The sequence below is a fragment of the Nyctereutes procyonoides genome, unplaced genomic scaffold (genome assembly GCF_905146905.1).
Source record: "Nyctereutes procyonoides isolate TBG_1078 unplaced genomic scaffold, NYPRO_anot_genome, whole genome shotgun sequence".
NCBI lineage: Eukaryota > Metazoa > Chordata > Mammalia > Carnivora > Canidae > Nyctereutes > Nyctereutes procyonoides.
The window spans coordinates 32959502-32983438 of record NW_026575052.1 but is presented as its reverse complement, the minus strand read 5'-3'; the positions used below and the strand labels follow the sequence as shown (position 1 = coordinate 32983438).

Below are 23937 nucleotides of genomic sequence, written 5' to 3'. Positions count from 1 at the left end.
GTGTGCTAGACTGCCACTAAGGTGAATCCTGCTGGTTGCCCTACCCACCGGGCAGGCCTGATGAGGTGCCCCAGGGAGCACGAGCCTCTACACCCTCTCACCCCTCTGCCCGTAGTCTGGGCCTGCTGCTGTGGCATCAAGCAGCCATTGTTTTTCTTCCTTAGAAGCCTGCAGAGTGCTATGTGATGAAAGTCTTTATTTAAAAAAAAAAAAAATAGGCAAAGAAAACCTCATTTTTTCTTTTCTGTGACTTTCTATCACTTCAACAACTATATGTCTAAAAAATATTCATTTAGAAGGGAAAGGAAAATTGCAGTGTTCCCCACGAGACTGGCAAAGGGAATTCAAGTTGAACCAGAGAGGATTTGCTGAAGAGCCGTTGCCAGGTGCCCTGGCTACACAGACCTGCTTTGACACTACCCGTCATCTGGTTCCCACGGCCTTTCCCCTCCACGTTCCTACACATTCAAGAGGAGATAACCTTTCCATCGTGTTCTTGTTCCTCCCCTACTACTTGTGTAGCCCAAGGCAAGGAAACGAAGGGCAAAAAAAATCTCTGGTTTCATAAATCACAAGTAGAGTACTTATTATTTGTAATGAACCTGACATTGATGTCCTTAATTAAAACTGTCTTAGCTATTAATTACATGTCCCTTGTTCACCAGGGAAATAGGTCCTGACTCTACGCAGTTCATGCTAGTTGGGATTTTAGAGAGAGGAGGAACGGGAGGCAGAGGGAACCCCCTCCCCACCACTGCACAGATAATTAATATAAGCAGGGGAGATACTGATTAGGCAGGAGAGCCTCACAGAGAATAAAATCAAAGTTGGAAAGGGAATTTTTGATACATGTTACCAAGGGAATTTCCTTGGCCTTTTGCTCATGATAGAGCTTTCTGAGAGTAGGATAAGGATGTTCCTGGTACATGAAAACAACTTTTGGCCCGCCCTGTGGGATTCTAGCAATGGTCCTGAGTTTTGAATAGGTAAGAATGTAACTTGATATTTTTGAGCATCCATCGGGAAAAAGAGCTCAAGATCTAAAATGAAAGCATAACAATGAACGGTTATTCTTTGGCTTATTTGAAGAAGCTTACATGGACCATTTTATATTTGATAGGATAGGAAAAAATAATAATAATCACCCTAAGATAGTCAGTTTCCCTTGCATCCTTCAAATCTTCCATGTGATAAGGCTGCTGTTGCTGCTTTTAAAAAAGAGAGACTTTAAACGTGTGCCGGATGTTGCATGCACCTGCCGAATCACTGAGTTCTGCCTCCAAAACTAACAATACAGTATATGTTAACTAAACTGAATTTAAATTAAAAATTCTTTTAAAAAATAGACTTTTTTTAGAGAGGTTCTAGGTTCACAGCAAATTGAACTGAAAGTACTGATGATTCTCATATACCGCCCCCACCATGCCCCCCTCAACCCACTCCCTGCATCCTGACACGCGCGCCCATGTACCCTCCTCCCACGAACATCCCCCACCAGAGTGGTTCATTTGTTAACAATCAATGACACAATCGCCCAAAGTCCATAGTTAACCTTAAGGTTCACTGTTCGTGGTGTATATTCTTTGGGTTTTGACAAATACGTAATGACAGGATGTATACACCATTAGTTTCTAGAATTCTATTTCATGATTTGTGGAGATCTCTGCAAATGCTAGGTAAATGTGATGATTGTGCACGTGTGTCTTTTGTCGTATTTCATCTGTGTGTTCCTGTCTTTTCTAATTAGGCTACGGCTCAGATGGAAGAGCGTCTGAAGGAAATTATCACCAGCTACTCCCCTGACCACGTTCTTCCTCTAGCAGATGGAGTGCTTAGTTTCACTCACCATCAGATTATTGAACTGGCTCGAGATTGTTTGGATAAATCCCACCAGGGTCTCATCACCTCACGATACTTCCTTGAATTACAGCACAAATTAGATAAATTGCTACAAGAGGTATGAACCAGACACCATATATGGTTTTCTGAGTTGTTTTTGCTTTCCCCCTGAAAAAAGAAATATTTCGTGAGTGCATTTGCTCCCGCGTTTTAACCATGAGGGTAGAGTTCATATTCCAGGGAAGCAAAGAAGAAGAAAAAAACCTGATTGCTACTTGCTATAAATTGATTCCTGTCATCATTTATAGTAATAGAAAGTTAATGTAATAACCTTTACAGGAACCTCAGGACCCAACAATCTATGGCTCTGGGATAAGTGGATTGTGAAGGATTTTGAGGCAGCGATTTTCCCTCTACCCCCAACCAGAAAGTTATAAAGTGCCTGAGTGTGTGTGTGTTATTTGATGATGCTATCTGGTTCTAATATCTGGAAAAGCTAAATGGAAAATGGTTGGCTTCTTCCAGGCCGTGTGTCCTATTAATTAACCTAAGCATGGTATTGGGTAGTAAATGGGAACTTATATTTTCATTAGTGTCAGTTCCTCTTCTAACAAAATATCCAATTTCCAAAAGACAGATAAACACAGGACCTGCCTGAGCCTAGCACTTGAATGTGTAGCTCCTGATAACACCCGGGACAGGAAGGGACGTGTAGGGCGGGTGCAATTAGTGCATATGTTGCACTTACGACTGAAATTGGTCAGCCACAGCTTACAAGGGAAACCTTATTTAGCCCATATATTTGGATATATATATATATATATACACACACACACATATATAGTGTTTTTCTCCCTCTTAGGGCACAAGTTACGCCCACGTCAGCATACTTGTAGGTGGTTTTCCCTAAGCATGAATATGTACATAATTGCGTGGAACTGAAGCAAAATGTTAGCATCCTGGTTTTCCGGAAATCCATCTGTCTTTGCCCCTACTGAATTTAGTTCTGACCAGGAGCCACTATTTTTCTTTTCTTTCCCATCCACACATCCCAACAGAGTTTCCTATCCTCTGTTTCCATTACTCCTATTTCAACCTTCTGTAGTCCATCAGGCGGTGTTTCTCACCCTGTGCTTTAGGGGTGATTTTCTTGATTTTGATTTTTTGTTGTTCATTTCCAATTCATCTTGCACCAAGTCTCCTGTCAGTTAAAATGAAAATAAATCTATGGGAAAATGAGCGTGCATTTAGGTGTATAAGAAATGTAAAAATGGGAGAGTCGACACTTGCTCTCAGTAATGGTCCTTACCTCGTCGCAGACTGCTGACAGCCGAGGGACTGGCACCAGCAGAGGGTACAGGGGCTGGGTGGGCAGGGACCTCTGTCTGTCGTATTCATCCAGGATAGTGCCCACCCTGCAGAAGAACTTCTGTGGAAGGACTGGCTTCCGCCCTCCTGTCACTAAACTCACTGAAGTCCTCTGTCCTCCTCACTGTCATACCCGCTGGACATCTAACCAGAGCAGGCCTGTTTTACTGGAATATTATCAAACTTAGCAACACTCAAAACCTCAGGTGCTGTCTTATTAACCTCCCTCCTTTGAAGACTTTCTTATTCTTAGTCCCTCTGTTTCTTCTCTGCTTCTTCTTAACTCGTATTTTCTGAAAGTTAGTTTTTCCTGTGACCGGATCTGCGGCCCACCTTTGCCCCCTCCTGTGACCTCGTTGGCTCTCTCAGAGGCCTTTGAGCTCTCACGGCTCCAGTTCTGTATCTCAGACCAGCAGCTGTCCCTAAGATTTCAGATTCACGTGTCTGCCTGACTACTGAGTAGCCTTCTACGAGGCAGTAATCCTAACCCTCAAATTCTTGCTTCTCTGCATTTGTAAGAACATCTAACAGTCTTTGGTGGTGCCATTCTGCCTACAAGGAAAGACCCTGACATGGCCCGTTGAGCGCAAGGCATCGTAATGATCTGTTTTGGGGCTTCGCTTCAACATCGTGCGAGGGCTCTGGGAAGGGATAGGGATCGTATCCACATCACCTTGAACTCTCTTGTACCTGGCGCCGTGGCTAGTCTTTGCTTCCTCGGTAACTGTGGAAGGAAGGGAGAAAGAAGATACGTAGGTTTGTATGCCCACATATTTGATTTACCATCAAATAATGCACTTCTGTTCATCTTAATCAAATTAGCTCTTGAAAAACGCTAGGAACACTGTGTATATTACTTGCTATGAGAATGTCTTGAAAATATTTGTTAAATGGTGCGTTTTTAAAAAAATATTTTATTTGAGAGAGAGAAAGCACAAACAGGGAGTGGGGAGGGGCAGAGAGAGAAGCAGCCTCCTGACTGAGCAGGGAGCCTGACCTGGGGCTCGATCCCAGAGCCCTGGGATCATGGCCTGAGCCAAAGGCAGATGCTTCACATTGAACCATCCAGGCCCCAAATGGTGCATTTTTAAACAGAAGAAGCAGGTAAGAGAGCAACTCTGTAGTCAGCCTCTGCAAGATCCTCCTTCTCTAAGTCCACAGTTCTGTCCCAGGGTATTATCACAATTACTAGTTTAGTCCTGTGTTTTTAATTCCTTCAGAAGCTTTCTCTGAAAAGGATGGAATCAATATCCAAGTCTATTCATGTTGAAATCCCCCCAGCCACCCACCGTGGGGCACCTGAATGGAGCCTGCTTAAGATTCTCCCTCCCTTTCCCCGCCCCTCGTGTGCTTGCTCACGCGCTCTCTCTCTCTCTCTCTCTCTCTCTCTCTCTCTCTCTCTCTCTCTCTCACACACACACACACACACACACACACACAAACCTTAAATAATAAATTGTTGGTTTATAGGAAAATGCATCTTTGGGGCAGAGAAGCATGTATACTTGTGGTATGAAAAGCCTTGTTGGTATGAATAAGAATGTTTTCTTGTTCATCTGCACAGATAAACATTTTCTTTCATCCTTTTGTGAAAATTAAAACTATCTTTAGAATCACATTGACAGCGTCCTTCCAGACTTTGGAGCTAAACAGCCCCAGGGGAACTTATGCCTTTTCGAAGGAGCCCTTATTATGGGAATTGGCTTTGCCTTCCCCAGGAAGCAATGGTTGTCACTTCCAGCTGTGACATTGTGTGCCCCCCCCCCCCCCGCCCCATCTCCTGGCCATTTTCCCTGTTGTCAGTTTTTCGTGGACCCAAACAGGGTCCCCCTGTGACTTCGAGCAGCAGCTTGATTTAACTGATACCTTTTTAAAGTCCTGAGGTCCAGGTCAATTCCAGATGAATGCTTTTATGCCTCCATGTGTTATCTCACTTAGGTGTGTTTGCCAAAGAAAGTCATATACATAGGAAACTATAACCTGCTCAAATATGGGCCCTAGTATTTTTTTACAGCAGCCAGCACTTAAAATACAAACACAGGGTATCCATTAGTGTTGGCGCTTGCTGTTGGCAGCCTGGAAACTCTCTCTCTTCTCATGCTAAGTGTGTGATTTTATTTGGTGTTGCCTTAACAAAACTCCCTCCCCAGTAATGTTAGTAGATAAAATATTATTTGAGTTAACATTACCCATTGTATGTTTTGGCTTGAGTTACAGCTGATAATCCTTAGAAGCAAGAAGCAGGAATGAGCTGATTATTTTTACAGTTTTTAAAATGGAATTTGTACAATCTAACTCAGCTATTTGAAGATTTTTTTAAGATACAGAGTTCATGTTTCTCTTTGAAGAGAGCAGCAAAACATGTCCAGGCTTTTTAGATTTTCTTTATATTCCTGAATTCCAAAAGCAGTTAATTATTATGGTAAGAGGAAATTCTGTATGTAGCCCAAATTGTCCATCAAGAGGTTAGGTAGCTTTTTTGCTTCATCTTTAAGATTTTCTGTTTAGTTTTTATTAAGAATAAGCTATGGGGATCCCGGGTGGCTCAGCGGTTTAGCGCCTGCCTTTGGCCCAGGGCGCGATCCTGGAGTCCCAGGATCAAGTCCCACGTCGGGCTCCCGGCATGGAGCCTGCTTCTCCCTCTGCCTGTGTCTCTGCCCCCCTCTCTCTCTCTCTCTCTCTCTCTCTCTCTCTCATATAAATAAATAAATAAATCTTAAAAAAAAAAAGAATAAGCTATAAAGAAGGTATATAGCCGTACTTCTTGGCATTCATTAGCTCTTCCAAAGTCTCTCTTTGGCTCAAAACAAAAATTGGAAAGAAAACTTAAAGACAGTTTAAATATTGGGTATATCTCCTTATGTATGTTCTAACGTCCCAACTGGATTCCCAGGACCCATAGTTGTAGTTACAAGTTGGTTTTCTTGGAACACATTCTGTTCCACAATTCTTCACCAGTGGTCATTTTCCCGTGTTTTTTCTTTGAAACGTTGGCTCTTTTGCTTTTGCCTGTATATGTTCCTATACCTACATCTTGAAAAGTTGCCTTTGATTTGGTGGCTTAAAATCAGTAGACATGTTCTTACTAAGTTTCATGATTTTTCACAGATTTTGTCTGCCTCTTCTTTCCATCAGAGAACTGCTACTTAGAATAAAACACCTTCAAGAGTGATTTTAAATGTTTATTAGTATGTCTGTGAAATTCTATTCTATTGCACCAGCATCTTCTTGATAGATTTTCTTTAATCCTCAGAGGAAAGTAAATCATAACAATTTAAAAATTTACAACAGCCTTAAAGTGAGTGTGCTTAGAAGTTTATGTGTTTAGACTTTTACAACTTTGGTTTTATGTCTGCCTTGATAACAGATTTACGTCATTTCTTCAAGAAAATATCATTGAGAATGAAAATGACTCTTATTGTCAGGATATATTTTTTGGTGCTTGATTAGGCAACATCAAATATAAAACTTAAAAAGAAGGAAAGTCAGCTAAATTTTACTGAGTTAAGTGCCTCAGTATTATTCACTGTGTGAAATCAAATTTGTATGCACATGTCCAAGTATAAGCATTATCCACCCCCCCAGGATTTGAAATAAACCACACATGCTTCTTACATGGTATAAAATAATTTATAGACTAATAGGGGTGTACATGTAAAATCTATTTCCTAAAGGTGTTGATGAGCCAGGATAACAAAAGCAGCCATTCATTGTGTTAGCCATTTCATACTTTATTCTGCAACATCTGGCAAATCAAGGCTCCTTATCAGCCATCTACTCTGTTTGTACAATGTGCTTACTGAATAGAAGCTGTGAAACCTCTCCACCATTCGTGGTTCCCATTGAGAGTTTCAACATTTGATTTTAACACAGAATAAAGCAAAGTTTTACAATGGAAATTTAGCCAAGAGACCTGTTTTGTGGATAAATTTTAATGGTGTCCATTTGTGAAGAGATAATATCCACTTATCAATCTTTGAAAAGCATTTTCTCAATCGCTCAATTTTCAGGTATCTGCAATTATCTAATTAGCGTGCTTTGCTGATTTTCTCTTCCATTTAATAGAGCAACCCTGTCTCATCATTGCTTTTCATTGCTTTCTCATAGGCTCATGATCGTTCAGAGAGTGGAGAATTGGCATTTATTAAACAACTAGTTCGAAAGATCCTAATTGTTATTGCCCGCCCAGCTCGGTTATTGGAGTGCCTGGTAAGTTGCCCCTAGATGAGACTCCATTACTTATTGTTTTTTTTTTTAATTTTTATTTATTTATGATAGTCACAGAGAGAGGGAGAAAGGCAGAGACATGGGCAGAGGGAGAAGCAGGCTCCATGCACCGGGAGCCCGATGTGGGATTCGATCCCGGGTCTCCAGGATCGCGCCCTGGGCCAAAGGCAGGCGCCAATCCGCTGCGCCACCCAGGGATCCCCATTACTTATTGTTAACTGTGGGAAAGCAGTGACCATCAGAAACCTCCAGTTTCATTTGGCTTCAAAGACCAGAGTTAAATGGAAAGAGTCAATAGGAGTGACAATTTGTGAATGTTTATTGGCACAACCCCATGTGATTTTGTTTTCTGGTTTTAAGTAAAAATTCTAGGACTTGTACTGTATTAAGTGATAATCATATCACATCTGGTCAAACTGGAAAGATCATCATGAACTAATGGGCTGAACCTTATCTCAGGACAATTACTATGTGACAGCTCATTTACAGCACTTGCTGGGCCGCGCTTTTTTGGAGTTGGCAGGATGCAGAGAGAGGGAAGTCAGAGATAGGATTTATCATAACCCTCAGTCACTCGTATTTGTTTTTAAAAAGTGGCATGTCAGAAATAAATGCTCAGCAGCAACCCGATTGGGAGAGTGTACTAGGGTCCCATACAGACCAGTAGAAGTGAGACTTTCAGAGATTTCTTCATTTTGTCAATTATATTGCCCTTGGTCATTTCCTATTTTAAAATTTTTGTTTCACATAATTTTGGTTGAAATTTCAGCCCACCCTGTGAACACATATGAAGCTTTGAACATAAGAATAGTTTTAAAGGAGGGCACCTGGGTGGCTCAACTGTTGAGCCTGCCTTTGGCTCAGGGTGTGATCCTGGGTCCCATGATTGAGTCCCACCTTGGGATCCCTGCAAGAAGCCTGCTTCTCCCTCCGCCTGTGTCTCTGCCTCTCTTTCTGTGTGTGTCTCATGAATAAACAAAGTCTTTAAAAAAAGAATAGTTTTAAGGTAAGGGGCTTAACATAGCATCAACACTCACTTTTAAGTTCCACTAACCATTAAAGTATTTGAAACACTATGTGCAGCACAGGTTTTCAGAATTCCGCATTCACACATACACATATAGGGTGGTGTTGCTAGGGTTTCACCCTTATTTTGAGTAACATTCATGGCTTTTTATAATAATGAAATGTTCACAGCCCCGTAAATATATACTGATGCATAATGAGTCATGGAAGAGGGGAAATCTTGAGGAGACAGGGAGGGGTCTGGTGGAGTAGGTGTTTCCATCAGTGGCCACGACCCCTAGAACCACAGAATTAAAAGCACCATTTGGCATTGTCTCTAGAAGGATAAAGGGGAAAAAATACTCTGGATGCTTCTGGGAGAACCGTGTGACTGGCAGATGCAGACAAAAGGAAGTCTGATTTTTGTACTGCGCCTTCCATTGTACATTGTGAATTATGCACCACATGCTTGTACTTCCTGCATTTGTTTAATTTGGGGGAAAATACCATTCAGCAGATACACTAATAGAAGATCCTGCCTTAAAAGAGGAAATGAATTTTTTCAATAATCACTCCTCACCAGTAGAGAAAAAGTAAAAGTGTAGCCTCTCAAGGATAGAAACAAGTGAACTTAAATGTAGAATTGAAAATGTTGCTGCTTTCAACACTATTTAAAGCTCAGATACAACTGGAGCCTCAGAATTATAGGGGTGGTTTTCCAACCCGTGGTCTTACACCTTCTGTTTCAGACCTGCGCTCTGTGTCATTGTAGGTTTCTAGAAAGGGTGCTGAGCGGACGTTGGTTTTGGCTTTACTCCATTTGCAGCGAGCTTTTTTTTACATGACCTTTAGAAACCTTTGAGTAATTCTCAGGTGAAATGCCAATATTCTGAAGGTGTCTACCTGGGGAATTAATCAAAATGGGAAATATCCTGAGGGGGTAAAATCTAGGAAATATGACTTGAAAATAGCCACTGTGGTTTAAATATGTAAACATAATTGTTTGAAATAAATCCAAGGCATCCACCTACAGTGATAGAATCCCAAAGGTTTTTATTATGTCCTAGAAGTAACAGACAGACAGAGGGAGTAAAATACTTAGGCAAAATGTGCTACCAAATGTTAAAAATAGACATAGGTAATCAAAAGCATTAATTTCATAATTTTCTGTCTTAATCGTCACATTATATGAATATTAATTTTAGTGTGCACGGATAAAAACTGGTAATTTTGAAATTTAAAAAAAAATACTTTTGCATACCTTTGTCCTAATGGAGTTTCCTGAAAAATCTTTGAGAATATGTGTTCTAGCATTCCTCTTTTTGTGGCTGTTTACATGGAGAGAAACTGAATCTTCTGGATGAGATTTTGGATCTTAAGATTTTACTAAAAAGGCATAATTTAAATTTTAAATGTGTTCATTTCCAATAAGATGGCAATGGGAGATCTTCAAAGCTACAGTACCAGGAAGTTGAAAGTGGTCGCTCTAGGAGGTACCAAGGACCTACCTGTATTGCCTTAGAATAGGAAAGGCCTCAAATCCAAAGTAAGAATTACATACTTTGTAAAAGTCTCTTGCTTCCTTTCTGCACAAATAACCCACAACCATGTATATCCAGCAAATTTAATTGTAAGAGGAATTTGTGTAATAAAACCTCAGAGAATTTTGGCTCGAATAACTATCCATCTGTGTTTGTCTTCTGCTAGGAATTTGATCCTGAAGAATTTTACTACCTATTGGAAGCTGCAGAAGGCCATGCAAAAGAAGGACAGGGTATTAAATCTGACATTCCCAGGTATATCATCAGCCAGCTGGGGCTCAATAAAGATCCTTTGGAAGGTATGTACCTTGGCGGACTGACCTTCCACTTGCCTACGCACTGTGACTTCAGACAAGAACTTACTAGCAAGTCTTTACTTTTTCCACGTGACTTGGCTCTGTCTGTTGAAAAGTGCAAATTTGGGGGGGGGCAGTTGTGCTTCGAAGAAAAAAGCAATCCTCCCCTGTGGGGTTCACAACACGCTGAGTTGAGTCCAGAAGAGCAGGTGAATGTGGCCCATTTTGTGTTGTACCCAGAGTGTGGGGCGAGCCCTTGAGATCCCAGAGGCCCCAACAATGCCAGAGTCCTGAAAGGGTTTACATTCTAGCCTTCCCTGAGTGCTTTCTCTCTGGCGAAGCTCCATGGGGTTCGTTTCAAGTGTCCTTTTAATTTTGAAGTTGCTGCTAAAGAAATTAATTATAATTAATTTAAAAGTGACATTTCAAGTAATTGGGGAGTAATGCGTCTGATGATAGATTTAGATCAGATGCCGTGTTGTGAGGTATATTTTTGCATGTGACAACAAAATTATGAAGAGTGATAATGTACAGGAATGCCAGTGAGGGGAAAATGTTTTTTCAAACTTAGAGATCTCATGCTATTAAATCCACAGAAGACTAAGCACCTTGTTGGTGGTGGTTTTGTTTTTGTGTTTTAATCTAATATGGGTAAACTACTCCCCTGCCTCCCTACCCCTCTACCTTTTCCTGCTCATTATTGTTTGGATTGTCCTTTAAAACACTTTAAGTTACATACTGCCTGAAAAGAGTCAGAAACAATCAGAGACTCCTTCATTCAAAATCATCTTCCTGGTTCGTTAAATTGAATTTGCAAACAGCGTTTATCTTCGCTAAACTATTTCTAATGATGGTAACTGTTGGCACAGATATCTTCCCATCTAAAGCCAGGGAACCTGCTGCTCTCTGCCCTGCTCTCCTACTTCCCCCTGCTTTGTTTGCTCTTACGGCCATTCGGATCTTTGCTTCCAGGGAAATGGTGCATGCATTCCTGGGAGATAATGCCAGATAAATTTATACTGTCCTGAAAGCAATACCACAACAGACTCATCACTTATCAGAGACTGGTGGCTGCTTCTCTGAAAAGTTCCCTGGGGAGAGATTTTTCCCCATGGCTTTTAAATTACCATCTTTACCTTTTTGAATCATGAGTCTTCAGAAATGGTTTAAATCAATGAAATAAAAAGGGCAGATGTTTAATGGTATTTAGATGAGTTTTAAAAATCTCTTCAGGCATTACAAAACGATGCCTTAGCTTCCTGCTTCAAAAGCTGACTCCTGGTTCCATTCCATTACTACTCACTGCTTGCAAATAATATGTATTTCCCAGATAATAGTTATTTAGCAGAAATCCTATTTAAAACAGAACCATCTTTTAATTTGTTTTTTTATGAAAATAATTGGAGTGGGGAGGCTGTCAAAGTATATTAGAGTGACTGTTCACGCTGGTAGAGTTGAGGTGGTTTCAGCTCTTGTAGAGCGAGTGAGCTCTTCACAGTTTTCTGAACCCGGCGGTAAAGATCACTGTTGGCTGAACTTTGGTAGGTGAATCATCTGAGGCCTGTCTATGTACCTTTATAGGGGCTCTAAAAAAATCTTAATGGTGATCTTGGACAAGTTTTGAGTTTAGTAAAACAAACTTACCCCTGAGACTTGTGTTTTTAACTCTTGATACTTCATTTCCTTGATTCAGATCTGAGGGTGGTTTTTCATCTATTTGTCATCACGGAACATGCCTTTATTATAAACTCTCTGATCTACATTTGTTTCCCCCTTCTTGGCCACATCTACACTAACAGACCTGCAGCCTGACCTTTGAACGTTGGGGGTGAGGGTGTAGAGTGGAAATGCCCAGGTCTGCTCTTGGGCACCAGCCCTGCAGGCTATGACCTTGACCATGCAGGCTGACACTTGAGCCTCTTTGTGCTCAGTGTACTTTATATAAAACCAGGGAAATGGTACTTAACCATAGACAGTTGTTTTTAGGATTCTGTGAGTTCCTCTCTCTCCCCAAGATGCAGTAATGCTTAATAAATGTTAGCTGTTATTGCTGTTTTATTTGAACAATATTAAAGTTAGTCCTGTCCTTGAGAGTGCCGGCAACCAACTACGTTTTAGCTCACCTCCCAGTGCACCGACCTAAAGTGCTCATCATACAGGATGTTGACATCATTTGAATGACACCAAGAAAGCAGGTAGTTTGTACTAAGCTCATTTTTATTCTTGAATATCCCCTATTGGTAAAGTAGGAACGTTAGTGTCAGTCTTCAGTTATTTTAGATTCTGGCATTTGTTAGTTTTTACCTAAAGACAACACTCCAGTGTTGTTTTGTTTCATATCTTTTACATGTAATCTCTCCCAAAATGAATGATTATATTTATAAGAATGTGAATATGTAAAATGAAAGTCTAAGGACTACTTTTAGATGCATACAAAAATAGGTAACTAAAAACTATAATTTATGCGTTGTTATTATATATATAACTTAGTATACACATTCAGTTTTGAAAAAATCAGAAAATGCAAAGTACCTATGATCTTACCACTCAGAGATAACTACCTGTCAGAGCTTTAGAGAGAATTCTTTCATGTTCTTTTTTTTTAAATTAAGCATCTTTTTTTATGTGTAAAAATTAAAATGAACAATAAAATGAATTTGATTTCTTCATTTACTTTTGTAGACTCCAAGATTGATTCCATTGTGGATTGAGCAATTAAATGCCTTTTTCTTTTTTTATTTTGCTTTTGTCTCCTTTAACTAGACCACCAGGATAGTATTTAAGCTGATGTCAGGCATGTGGCATCCAGCCCAGGATTAATTACTCTACAGGATGTAACTAAAATCATAAATAACCATCAATATTCAGTGAACACTTAATTTTTATTAGTCAAATGCTAAGGGCTTTTACATGAATATCCTATATGATGCTTACAAGAAACTCTCAGAGATGAATACATTGTTCCTATCTTACAGAGGGAGAGCTTGGGGGTGAAAGGTCCCTAGTTAAGAGTCAATCGTGGTGGTATGCCAAGTCTTTGCACTGTCAAGTCCCTCTCAACAACCACTACTTCCTTTGTGACAAATTGCAAAATCTTCATATACTAGGCAGGGGATTTTGCTCAGTGGCTATGAAGGAACGGAAGGAGGAATGCTTAGCCGCCAAGTTGAGAATCATCTCTGAGCTGCAGTCAATGAATCTTTGATGCCTGCCAGAGCCTGAGAAGACTTGCCTCTCTTAAGAACTCACTCATAAGCACACTCATTGATACACACACCTCCCCACCCCCAACCCTAAGTGGTGGTGATTGCATTGGCCAATCAGTCCTCCTGTCTGAAGCAGAGGCTCTGCTCTCAAGTACCTGTGTCTAGTGTTCATGAGAAATGGGGTTTCAGGGAAAGGCATAGACTGAACCATTTCAAGAATGTCTATTGTTGGGTCTTGCCATTTTTTAAGATTTTCCCAAGGCAATGAGTATAGAGTAATTTTTTTTTAATAATGAAGTTACTTCTTGTCTACTTGAAATTGTCCTGTTTTTCTTAAACGTTGGTTGTGTTTCTTCATTTAGAAATGGCTCAGTTGGGAAACTATGATAGTGGGACAGCAGAAACACCAGAAACAGATGAATCCGTGAGTGTAAGTATCTTTCTTGATGAAATACAGTGTTGGTTTTTCTGTTTATCAGCATCTGGAGAGATTTAGTGTGTTAATTACTTTATTTCTTCCATAAACATGTATTGTGCTCCGATGTGCAAGGCAGTAAGCATACGGTTTTAGCCTCTCTTCTCAAAGAGAAAGAGATTGATAAAAAGAAATCATGCACAAAAAATAAAAACAATAAGCTTGAATAAGATCTATGAAGTAAAAGGGCCGTGTTACTAACACATAACAGAGAGTGACCTTAGCCTTGCTGCTAGTCCAGAAAGATCTCCTGAGGAAATGGCCTGGGAGTGGTGTGAGAAGTTACTAGGATGAGAAGGTGGCAGAGGGAACATTCCAGGCCCAGGGAATATTGTGGGCAAAGACTATGCCACAAGGGAGCAGAGTGCATGTGAGGGTAAGGGCAAGGAGACCATAGAGACTGGAGAGCCGGAGCAAAAACCAGACATAGAGGTCCTGATTGTTCATCTTTGTCAGATCTTTTCTTTCTAAGAATGGTGGGAAGCTGTTGAACTTGGAGGGAAATGTTTGTGTGTAGGGGTTAGAGACAGGTGGACAGGAGACCAACCCTGTCAGCATTACTGCTTAAAAACAAACTTAGGATGGCAGTAGAAAGCAGATGAGGTGAGAGGGGCAGGCAGGAGTGACCATGGGGAACCCATGCAGGAGGCTGTGCAAGTGGCACAGGTGAGGGTAATGGGGAATGCTGGTGCCATCGTCCCTAACTGTGAATACCGGAAAGGAAAGCAGGCTGGAGTGAGTTGGGGTGGTCAGGAAAGAGAAGTAGCTGGGTAGGCTGGGGGGCTGAGGACCCAGGCTCTAGAGTGAGACTGCCCTCATTCAAAAGCTGGCTGCATCTCTTGCTAGCTGTGGGAAATCACTCTGTGCCTCGGTTTCCTCCTCTGCAAAATTATATAAAAGATGGTAAAATATTAAATGAGATGATTTATGTAAAATGGTTAGATCAGCAACACTACTAAATGCTAAATAATGATAGCTGTTTTTTTATTCATTATTATTATAATTTCGAATGAGTTTAGACTGAAGTTTTTTGAAGATATTTGAGAAGAGCCATCACGCTAGCATCTGTGTACATGATGTACGATCTGCTGGCACTCAGAGGGTTTTCAGTGGCATTTTGAAGGACGTAGGAGTCATCCATGGGCATGAATGAGGTCACCTGGGTGGGCAAGAGTTAATGAGACAGGTAGGCCCTCAGTAGGATCTTTGCACCCAAAGCTGTGGGGACCTATCAGAGTGGATGACAGGAACCAGTGAGTGACCCCAGTCTTGAATTATGTTTTCTGTGATGGAGCATTAGCAGTGATGACTAGACGCAGGGCCTGTGGCCAGAGACCAAGGGGGAAATGGAGGAGAGAAAGAGTTGTTTGGTCCAGAGGCCAGGGTATTGGGTGAATTACCTGCTTGCACACTGAAGTCACGCAGGGTAGTGAGAGAACATGAGCAGAGAGGAACGTGGGCAGCTGGGCACCCAGGACTTCCAAAAATAAATGAGACAGCATGTCAGCGGTTGACAGCATCCAGTGAGGGAGTGTGTGTGACACACACGACGGACTCATGGGATTTCTTCCACAGTTATAGGAAGGGCTCTCTGGGTTCTGCAGGGGGGGAAAGAGGTTGTCAGTGCTCACCCTCTCAATGCTAAGATTCGCAGACTATGAGATTATTTCCCCCAAAAAAACCAAACAAACCCATTTTACTTATTATTGTCCTTTGAGCTCAACTTGTTAAAGAGCTATCTTTTTGAAAGTAGATATCTAAACCATGGTAAGATCAAAGTCAAGAGAGACACGCACTGTCTGTTTGGGTGCCCCTTGCCACAGACTACCTTTTCCAAACAAGAAGGGTGGCCACAGGGAGGACACAGACATTCTCTGGTCAGGGACAGAGAAGCTACGCCATCCGTCAGCCCATGTTGAGCCACGCAGCCCATTCTTTCTGTTTTGACTGACTGAAGCCAGAGTTAAGGTTTGACATTTTGGACTTCTATCTCAAAACCTGAAAGGGCTAGGATGAGGATAACCCGAGTAGTGTACAGAGGTAAATTAAATTGGAAATTTATTTTTGTTTTTTAAAGATTTTATTTATTTATTTGAGAGTGAGAGAGCACACGAGCACAGGGGAGGGGCAGAGGGAGAGGGAGAAGGCGAAGCAGGCTCCCCTCTGAGCAGGGAGCCCGATGCTGGGCTTGATCCCAGGACACTGGGATCATGACCTGAGCAGAAGGCAGATGCTTAACCGACCGAGCCACCCCAGCTCCCCAAAATTGGCAATTTTCAAAAGCCTTGTGCCTTCATCTCCCGGAAATGACTTAACTTAAATGGTCTCACTTAAACGAGACCGGGGCACTGGCAGGAGAGGCAGTCCATCCGCGCTGCTCTGCAAAATTGATCTTCAAAGCTGTGTGCCAGCGTCCTTTGGCTCCAGTACTGCACTTCCAACAGATTCGACAGCAGGGCAGAAAATGCAGATGTTGTTTGTGTTGCCATTAAAATCATTTTCTTGAGTTCTCAACTATTTTCTAACTTCCATATTTTGTTTCCAAGAGCTCTACTGCTTCCCTGAAACTTCAAAGGAAACCTCGGGAAAGTGATTTTGAAACTATTAAATTGATTAGCAATGGAGCCTATGGGTGAGTAATTCAAGAAAACTCTCTATTGTATTTTAACACACCTGAGTAATATATTCTGCACATTTATCTTAGGCCAAATAGATGTCATTAGAGACTTGAGGTTTCAGATCACTGCTCCTTCACTGGTGGGTATAATGTGTAGCCAAAATCGTTTTTCATTTAGATACTCCATCAAGAAAACATATCAAGTGACCTGGAGTTATTTTAGAGGTATGGGGAAGGAGACTTTACAAAGAAAAGGAAGATTTTTATCCATGCCTGTTTCTGCCTCCTTTATTGGGCCCTTGGGGATGCAGAGATCTCTGACTCTTGGGTGCATATACACACACACATATCTGGTTCTGTAAAATCTGTATCTCTGAAAAAAAAAATCTGTATCTCTGAACACATATAAACTCATATATAGCATTAATACTTAAGAATTAGCTAGAAAAAAAAAATTAGCCAGTACTTTCTGTCTGACAATCGTTCTTGCAAGAGAAGTACTTAAATTAGAAGACTGCTTGGAAACTTCACACAGTACGTTTCTTTCAATCTTTATATTGTACCAGGGTTTTATTGTTTGTTTGTTTTCAGTTGAAATCTGTGTTCTGATCTGGTCACGTTAGGGGTGCCCCTTTCTTCATTTTTAGAGACATGAGGTTTTCTTCTCATGGCTAGGAAGGGTCAGTGGTGACGAGGTCCTTCTGAGTTACTAAGAAACAGTTAGGAAGGGTAGTTAATATACATACTGTGTCCCAATCCATTTTAGACAGCCCAGGAGCTCTGGTTTAATTAAGTATTAATCTCACATCTATCTGTATATGGAGAGCAATAAACAATCCCATAGACGTTTATTGCCATTTATCACACGTATGAGCAGATGAGATAAGGCGATTTTTGTTATGCCACAAGGGATGTTTCTCCTTACGATTTTTTTTTACCTCTAATATTTTCCACACCATTAACTTAGTCAAGAACTTTAATATTTGTGAGTCCTTTCTGTGCTTCGCTGATTTATTTTCAGGATTATGTCAAATGGTGTATTTCTCGATGCAGCTTGTAAATGTTTTGTGATGTTTTATTGTTATAATATTTTGTTTTGTTCAAGGACTTCATGGAAACGTCTCCCCCCCCCCCAAATTGTTTAAGCATACGGTGGCTTGCGAGTTTCATTGATTACGTGGCATTAGTTCGTTTTCGAGATCATCTGAGGATTTCTTCCTTCGTCAGGGAAAAAACTGAACTTTGATTTAATGGGTCTCTGGGTTTGAGTGCTGATAGCTTTCATTGGCAGTGGAATTCTAGAATAAGATTTTCTGCGAAGCGCCGCTTTTATAAAATTTGGGCATGTATCTTAGCAGTATTTGGAGCTCTAATTGGTTGAGTAAACTCATTTGTAGTGCAATTAAACGACTGTCTAGTAGATGAGGTATATCACACTTCGGGGACTGGTTGCGAATATACAAGAAGTTAAACAAGCTGTGAATCAGTGAACACCCAGGATGCAGGCCAAGTCATTAATGGGCTGACGAGCTGCCTGCGGGGGCTCCTACCCATCAGCCAAAACTTCTTTCTCCCTTTTGCTCTTCTCAGATTTAATCTCTCATTACATTTCTGACAGATTTCCTCTTCATTTTAATTTTTAATTCGAGATTGGAGTGGAGCTGCCTGCCCAGCAGCCCCCCAGTCCCGACGCTGGCCGCGGCTTCAGCGGGGACTGAACACCAGGCTCTCCAGGCCGGTCCCTCCCCGGCCCCTGGGCCACGGAGCACGCGAGGAAGCCGCTGTGCCTGCCACACTGGTTCCCTCAGTCTCCTCCCCACTTAGGGGAGGGCAGACCCCATCCCAGCTAACTTAGCGCCCCCGGGGAAGGCCTTGCCTTTGCCGGCGCCTGCTGGATCCCACGGGCTGCTGCATCAGCCTGGACGTGGGAGGGGCCCACGGGTGGGGGCGGCAGGTGCCCGGCGAGCCACTCTCCTTGCTTCTCCAAGGATCCTCGGCGGCCTCAGAGCGTCCTCCCCTGGCCCCGCCCAGACTTGTAAATCACAGTGTTCAGGGTTTTCAGAGTGACTGAAATTGACTTAAATTTTTTAAAAAACTACATTTGAAAGGCGCACCGTTTCTGCCCCACTTGGCTTTAGTTTCCAGCTTGGCTGCACGCCCTTCTCCTTTACTCCCCGAAGGTGGCCCTGCACGTGGGCACCCATGCGTGCAGTTGATGCCCCCCCCCCCCCGCCCCCGTGGCCTTTCCTTGGACGTACGCATTCGCGTTCCCACCTGTAGACGAGCCCACGCGGACTCACCTGCTGGGCTTTCAGATTCGTGCAGAATCTATGTGCAGGAGACATTCACGCCCCCGGTAGGACAGGTTCCTTATGCTCTGGGTGCCATCAGCCTCCGATTCCCCTCCTCCCACCTTGTGCAGAAGGCGAAGTTAAAGCCTGACCCAGAGAGGGCAGGTGCCCCTTGCTGTGCATCACCAACCAGCCTTGGGCCTTCCTGTTTGACGGGCAGGTCAGCGTAGGGAGAGAGGCAGAAGCAGCTGTTTGAAAGAAAGCAGCCTCTGAGGCTGGAAAGCAGAGAAATGAGGGGCTGAGTCCCTCCAGCCCAGTTTTATAACCATGCACGGTGTGCAGCTGTGCTTAGCAGTGTTAGACTGCTGTCCGTCTGCTGGCTGGTGTTTGTCTCTGTTTCAACCTCCTTTTCCCTCTCTCTGCTGCCCTAAGTAGATTTGGAACATCAGCTTCCTGGCAAGGAGGAGACGTGTACGTGTGAGAGGATGATCACTGCTAAACAAGCAGATGTCAGCAGTAAGAATAATATTCCTAAAGCCGTAAAAAAAAAAAAATGTAAAAACAAGAACATAAAACCAACAGATAACTAGCTACGGCGGATTCTAATTAAGAAGTCTAGTTGACTTTTGCAACTTGATCAAGATATGCGTGTCCTGTGGCAGTGATGTCTCAAGCTACCTGTAGGATTAATTTCGGTTGGTTTAGGTAAATTTCCCTGGGGATCAACTGATGATTTTAAGCACAGCATAGCAAGGCGCAAAGCACAAAGTCAGATGAGATTTGACGAATGGCAAATCTGAGAGTAGAAAAGGGGAGTCCTTCGTTCGCACGGTGCCGCTGGGAAACCTGGTCTGGATGCTGGTCAAATTGGGCCTGCTGAGTGGTTGCTTCTCTAAGAAACACTGATAGTTGATTGAAAATCCAAACGCTGAGAGTTGATTAACAGTCTACAAAGTGAAGCTCCTGGTATCAGGTCTGAGGATGCTCAGCGTGACAGTGACTCAGTGGGAGATACTCAAAGAAGACATAGAGCGTAAGCTGTATCCCACTTGATTCTTTATAATAGGCGGGGGCTTGCAGAAAGGTACTGTTTTTTTTTTTTCAACATTTCAGATTCTGAATTTCACTTTAGAAGGTAAATTCCTGTGTCACAAACTCTTCTTCATACCAGTATTTGTTCACCAGTGTTTATCTTCTGTTTCTGAGGAAGCCAGGTTATTTTCTTTGGTTCCTTTGTGTCTATCTGCCTTCCAACAGCTGATTAAGAGAAGCTCAAGGTTTTTTGGGGGGGATCTTGATTTTATCCAATCAGTATTTGGAAAAAGAAAAATACTGTAAAAGCCTTTCATCTGACCCAGAAAGAAAGGGGTAGCTGGTTGGTTAGTTAAGAAGTTGATCAGAGTCAGAAATCATTAAAAAAAAAAAAATGCATCCTTAAACATACTTTTAAATTCAGATGCATACTGAATTTAATCTAACTATCTCAGTTTAAATATCTATGAATTGGGCAGCCCTGGTAGTTCAAGAGGTTAGTGCCGCCTTCAGCCCAGGGTGTGATCCTGGAGACCTGGGATCGAGTCCCACGTCAGGCTCCCTGCATGGAGCCTGCTTCTCCCTCTGCCTGTGTCTCTGCTTTTCTCTCTCTCTCTCTCTCTCTCTGTCTTTCATGAATAAATAAATAAAATCTTTAAAAATAAATAAATAAATATCTATGAATTTAGGGGCGCCTGGGTGGCTCAGTCAGTTAAGCATCTGACTCTTGATTATGGTTCAGGTCACAAGCTCATGGGTCGTGAGATCCAACTGCACATTGGGCTTTGTGCTGGGTGTGTTGGCTGCTTGGGATATTCTCTCTCTCTCTCTCTCTCTCTCTCTCTCTCTCTCTCCCTCCCTCCCTCCCTCCCTCCCTCCCTCCCTCCCTCCTTCCACCCCTGACCCCACACTGCCCCTTGCAAACCTCCCCCTTAAAGAAATAAATATATAAATTTATATAATATATTTATATTAAGAATATTAAATATATATAAGGTTACTAGTATTCTTATGTAAGGCCTTTCTAAGACAGCCTATATAAACCATACTTCTAATACATCGATTTTATTTACTACTTTTCACTGCTTTAAAGGTGAAGCAAGAACTTGAAGCAATCTGAACATAGGAATCTAGATATGTAATATTTTTTCCACTTTGGAAAACCTTGTCACCCATACTAAATCAGTAGGAATTTTATTTAATAACTCACATTTAACATATTTATCAATACTTTCCAAAGTATTCCATTTGTTTTTTTTTATAAGCCACAAAGCTTTTCCCTTTCAACACTCCTGTTTCATCGGTTTAAATATTTGTTTAAATTAGTTAATCCTGATATCAAGCCTCGCCAGAAAAACAGGTGTAGAGATAAACCCAGCTGGTGAGAGCCCAGCGTCCGGCATCCCACAGAAGGCTCCTAGCCCGCCTGGAAAGTGTTGGCCGCCCAGCTGGCCAGCAGCTCCCTTGGCAGTGCTTGTACAGTGGGGATAACAGTCCTAGATTCTTCCTTGAGTTGGTCATATGAAGTGTGGATAAAAGAGACTTTTTTTTCTGGATAGCAAAAGAAGAAAGAGGAGACCAAAGAAATAATGAGAGAAGAAATAAAAGAGTAAAAACAAGCCAAACAAAAAGTCAAGTTTCAAGAGAGAACCCCAAAAATGTGATTCTACAAGTGAAAGAAAAGTATGGATACAATGAGAAGACACACATACACAGACTTGAAAGAAAAATGAATTTCTAGTAGTTGAACACTTGAGCGGAACATGTGAATACCAATTAAACTGAGACTGAATATACTTAAGATTTATGGGAGTGGATTATTCTGATATGTTGTTCAGCAGGGATTTAGGCTGTCCTAGTCCGCCTTGCATTCATTTGTCAGGAGCAATGAAAATAAACAGTGGCATATGCATCTCAGATCAGAAACCCCTTGTTTTAGGAGACAGACATTCGATGTACTTTACTGTGAATGATTGCTGTTTGGGTAAATTACTATTTATCTGAGCACTTCCTAACCTGAGAGTTCAAATCTGTTCTCCTCCAATAATGACAAGTGAGGAGTAACCTAAGAGAAAATGAGCCGATTCAAGACATTTTCCTCTTCACTTACCATTTCCAGGTGAGGTTTTAAGCCTCCCCCTTCTCTTGACTTGTTTCTTCCACATCAGGCTTCAGGGAGACCATTGCCTTTACCCAGCCAGAAATGGTTCTCTAGAGCATAGGAGTGAGTCTTGCAGCAGAAATTCGGTGCACCCTCCTCATTTTATAGTAAAGTTGGCTGTCGCCTTGGCCATAGATCGGATGGAATAGAAATACAGTGTATTATTGGCCCCCTTTTATGTTGGGAAATGCATTTTCTGTTGAAACAGCTATAGGTGTAAATAAATCATGGCAAGGTGTGTAGTGAGGAAATATGCTACTCTTCATTGCAGGACAGCCTCATATGACCTATTACATCCTTCGCATTTATCTGGAATTTCATGGGGAATAAATTACCCTCAAGTTGGAAGCCACCTAACCCTAAGAAGCTTTGGCCCTTTGTGCAGATCCCAAGTGTATCCTATAGAAAATGATTGCTTTAGTCACTCTAGAAAAAATGCCTAACATATATCTAGTGCTAGAAAGGATATAGTTCACAGTATGTATGTACTTTTGTTAATTATTTTCCTGTTCTGACTTATATATTGAATTCTGTTTTGTCTGTGGAAAAGCTAAAACCATTAGCTGGCCATTGGAAAATAGCTCACTCTGGAGACTGTCCATTTGTGTCCTACACTGAAGATGAATTTGATGCCTTATGTATGACCAGTGACCTTTACCAAAAGATTAAGAAATAAATAAATGTGGCCATAACATTTTAACCTGGACTGGGTTGTTTGTAGCTGCTGGGATAGCGTGCGTGAGCTGAATTCAAGCTGTCATGGGAATGTAAAAAAAAAAAAAAATTGACGATCACATGGTTTACTGTATCCAGAACCCTCCTCACTTCTCACGAACCCCAACTCTTGTGCTTCTTTTCAGGGCAGTCTACTTTGTTCGACATAAGGAATCCCGGCAGAGGTTTGCTATGAAGAAGATCAATAAACAGAACCTCATCCTCCGAAACCAGATCCAGCAGGCCTTCGTGGAACGGGATATCCTGACGTTTGCAGAGAACCCCTTTGTGGTCAGCATGTATTGCTCGTTTGAGACAAGGCGCCACTTATGCATGGTCATGGAGTACGTGGAAGGTAAATCAGTGTCTGACACAGAGAGCATGACACCTGCACCCAGAAACTGCATGCTCCTTTGTGCGGCTGAGGCTTTCTCCGTTGTCCTACGTGATGTTCGTATCCACCTCAGGGCGAAGCCAGGCAGTGAGATGGCTGTATTCCCAGTCATTATGTTCTGATAATTGCTTGTAAAGTGGCTGCTCTGCTATAACAAAGGGAAAATTAGTGCTATTTGGAAAAAAAAGTTGTTTTTCTTTTTTAATAGCTTTTAATCCTAACTATCTCCTCTCAATTGGTTGTTAAAGTTAGAATATAGGTGATGGGATTTTTTTCTTACTTACTTTTATCACACGGCATAAAATCTTTCATTGCAACTGATCCTAAAGGATGAATTAAAAAACATATCCTTTTTGGCCAATGGTATGAAATTAAAAATGTGTTAAGGGAAAAGGAGATATAAGTCAAGAAAATTTCCTTTTTTTTTTTTTTGACACTTAAGGCTTACCTTTTAAATGTTATTATTTCCATCAGTTTTACATTCAGTTTCTACACGTTTGGCCCTGACTTACTGATATAAACAAAATTAATAAAAGGAATATTTTAGGAAGGGCCAAAGCAGTCTCCAAAGCATCTAATGTAAGCTCTGTAAGCTCTTAAAATTGTTGGAGCAGAATCCCAAAACTATAAGACTCAAAGAAACATTAAATATCATTTAGTTCAACCTTTTCATCTTGCAGACAAGTGAACTGAAACCCAAGAAGCAGAGCAGACTTACTAAATATTTCACTAATGGATACAAGGCAAAAGTACAGCTTGCCCTGAGTTCCA

The 23937-nt window shown here is 41.6% G+C and overlaps 1 protein-coding gene across 1 annotated transcript in view; it reads left to right on the top strand.

Moving 5' to 3' along the window:
• Positions 1-23937, top strand: part of MAST4 (microtubule associated serine/threonine kinase family member 4) — a 533198-nt gene that overhangs the window by 473526 nt on the left and 35735 nt on the right. Inside the window, 6 exon segments of the mRNA XM_055330979.1 lie at positions 1748-1957; positions 7315-7416; positions 10147-10279; positions 13845-13912; positions 16504-16589; positions 22919-23127. Of these exon segments, the coding sequence (XP_055186954.1) occupies positions 1748-1957; positions 7315-7416; positions 10147-10279; positions 13845-13912; positions 16504-16589; positions 22919-23127 (808 nt within the window).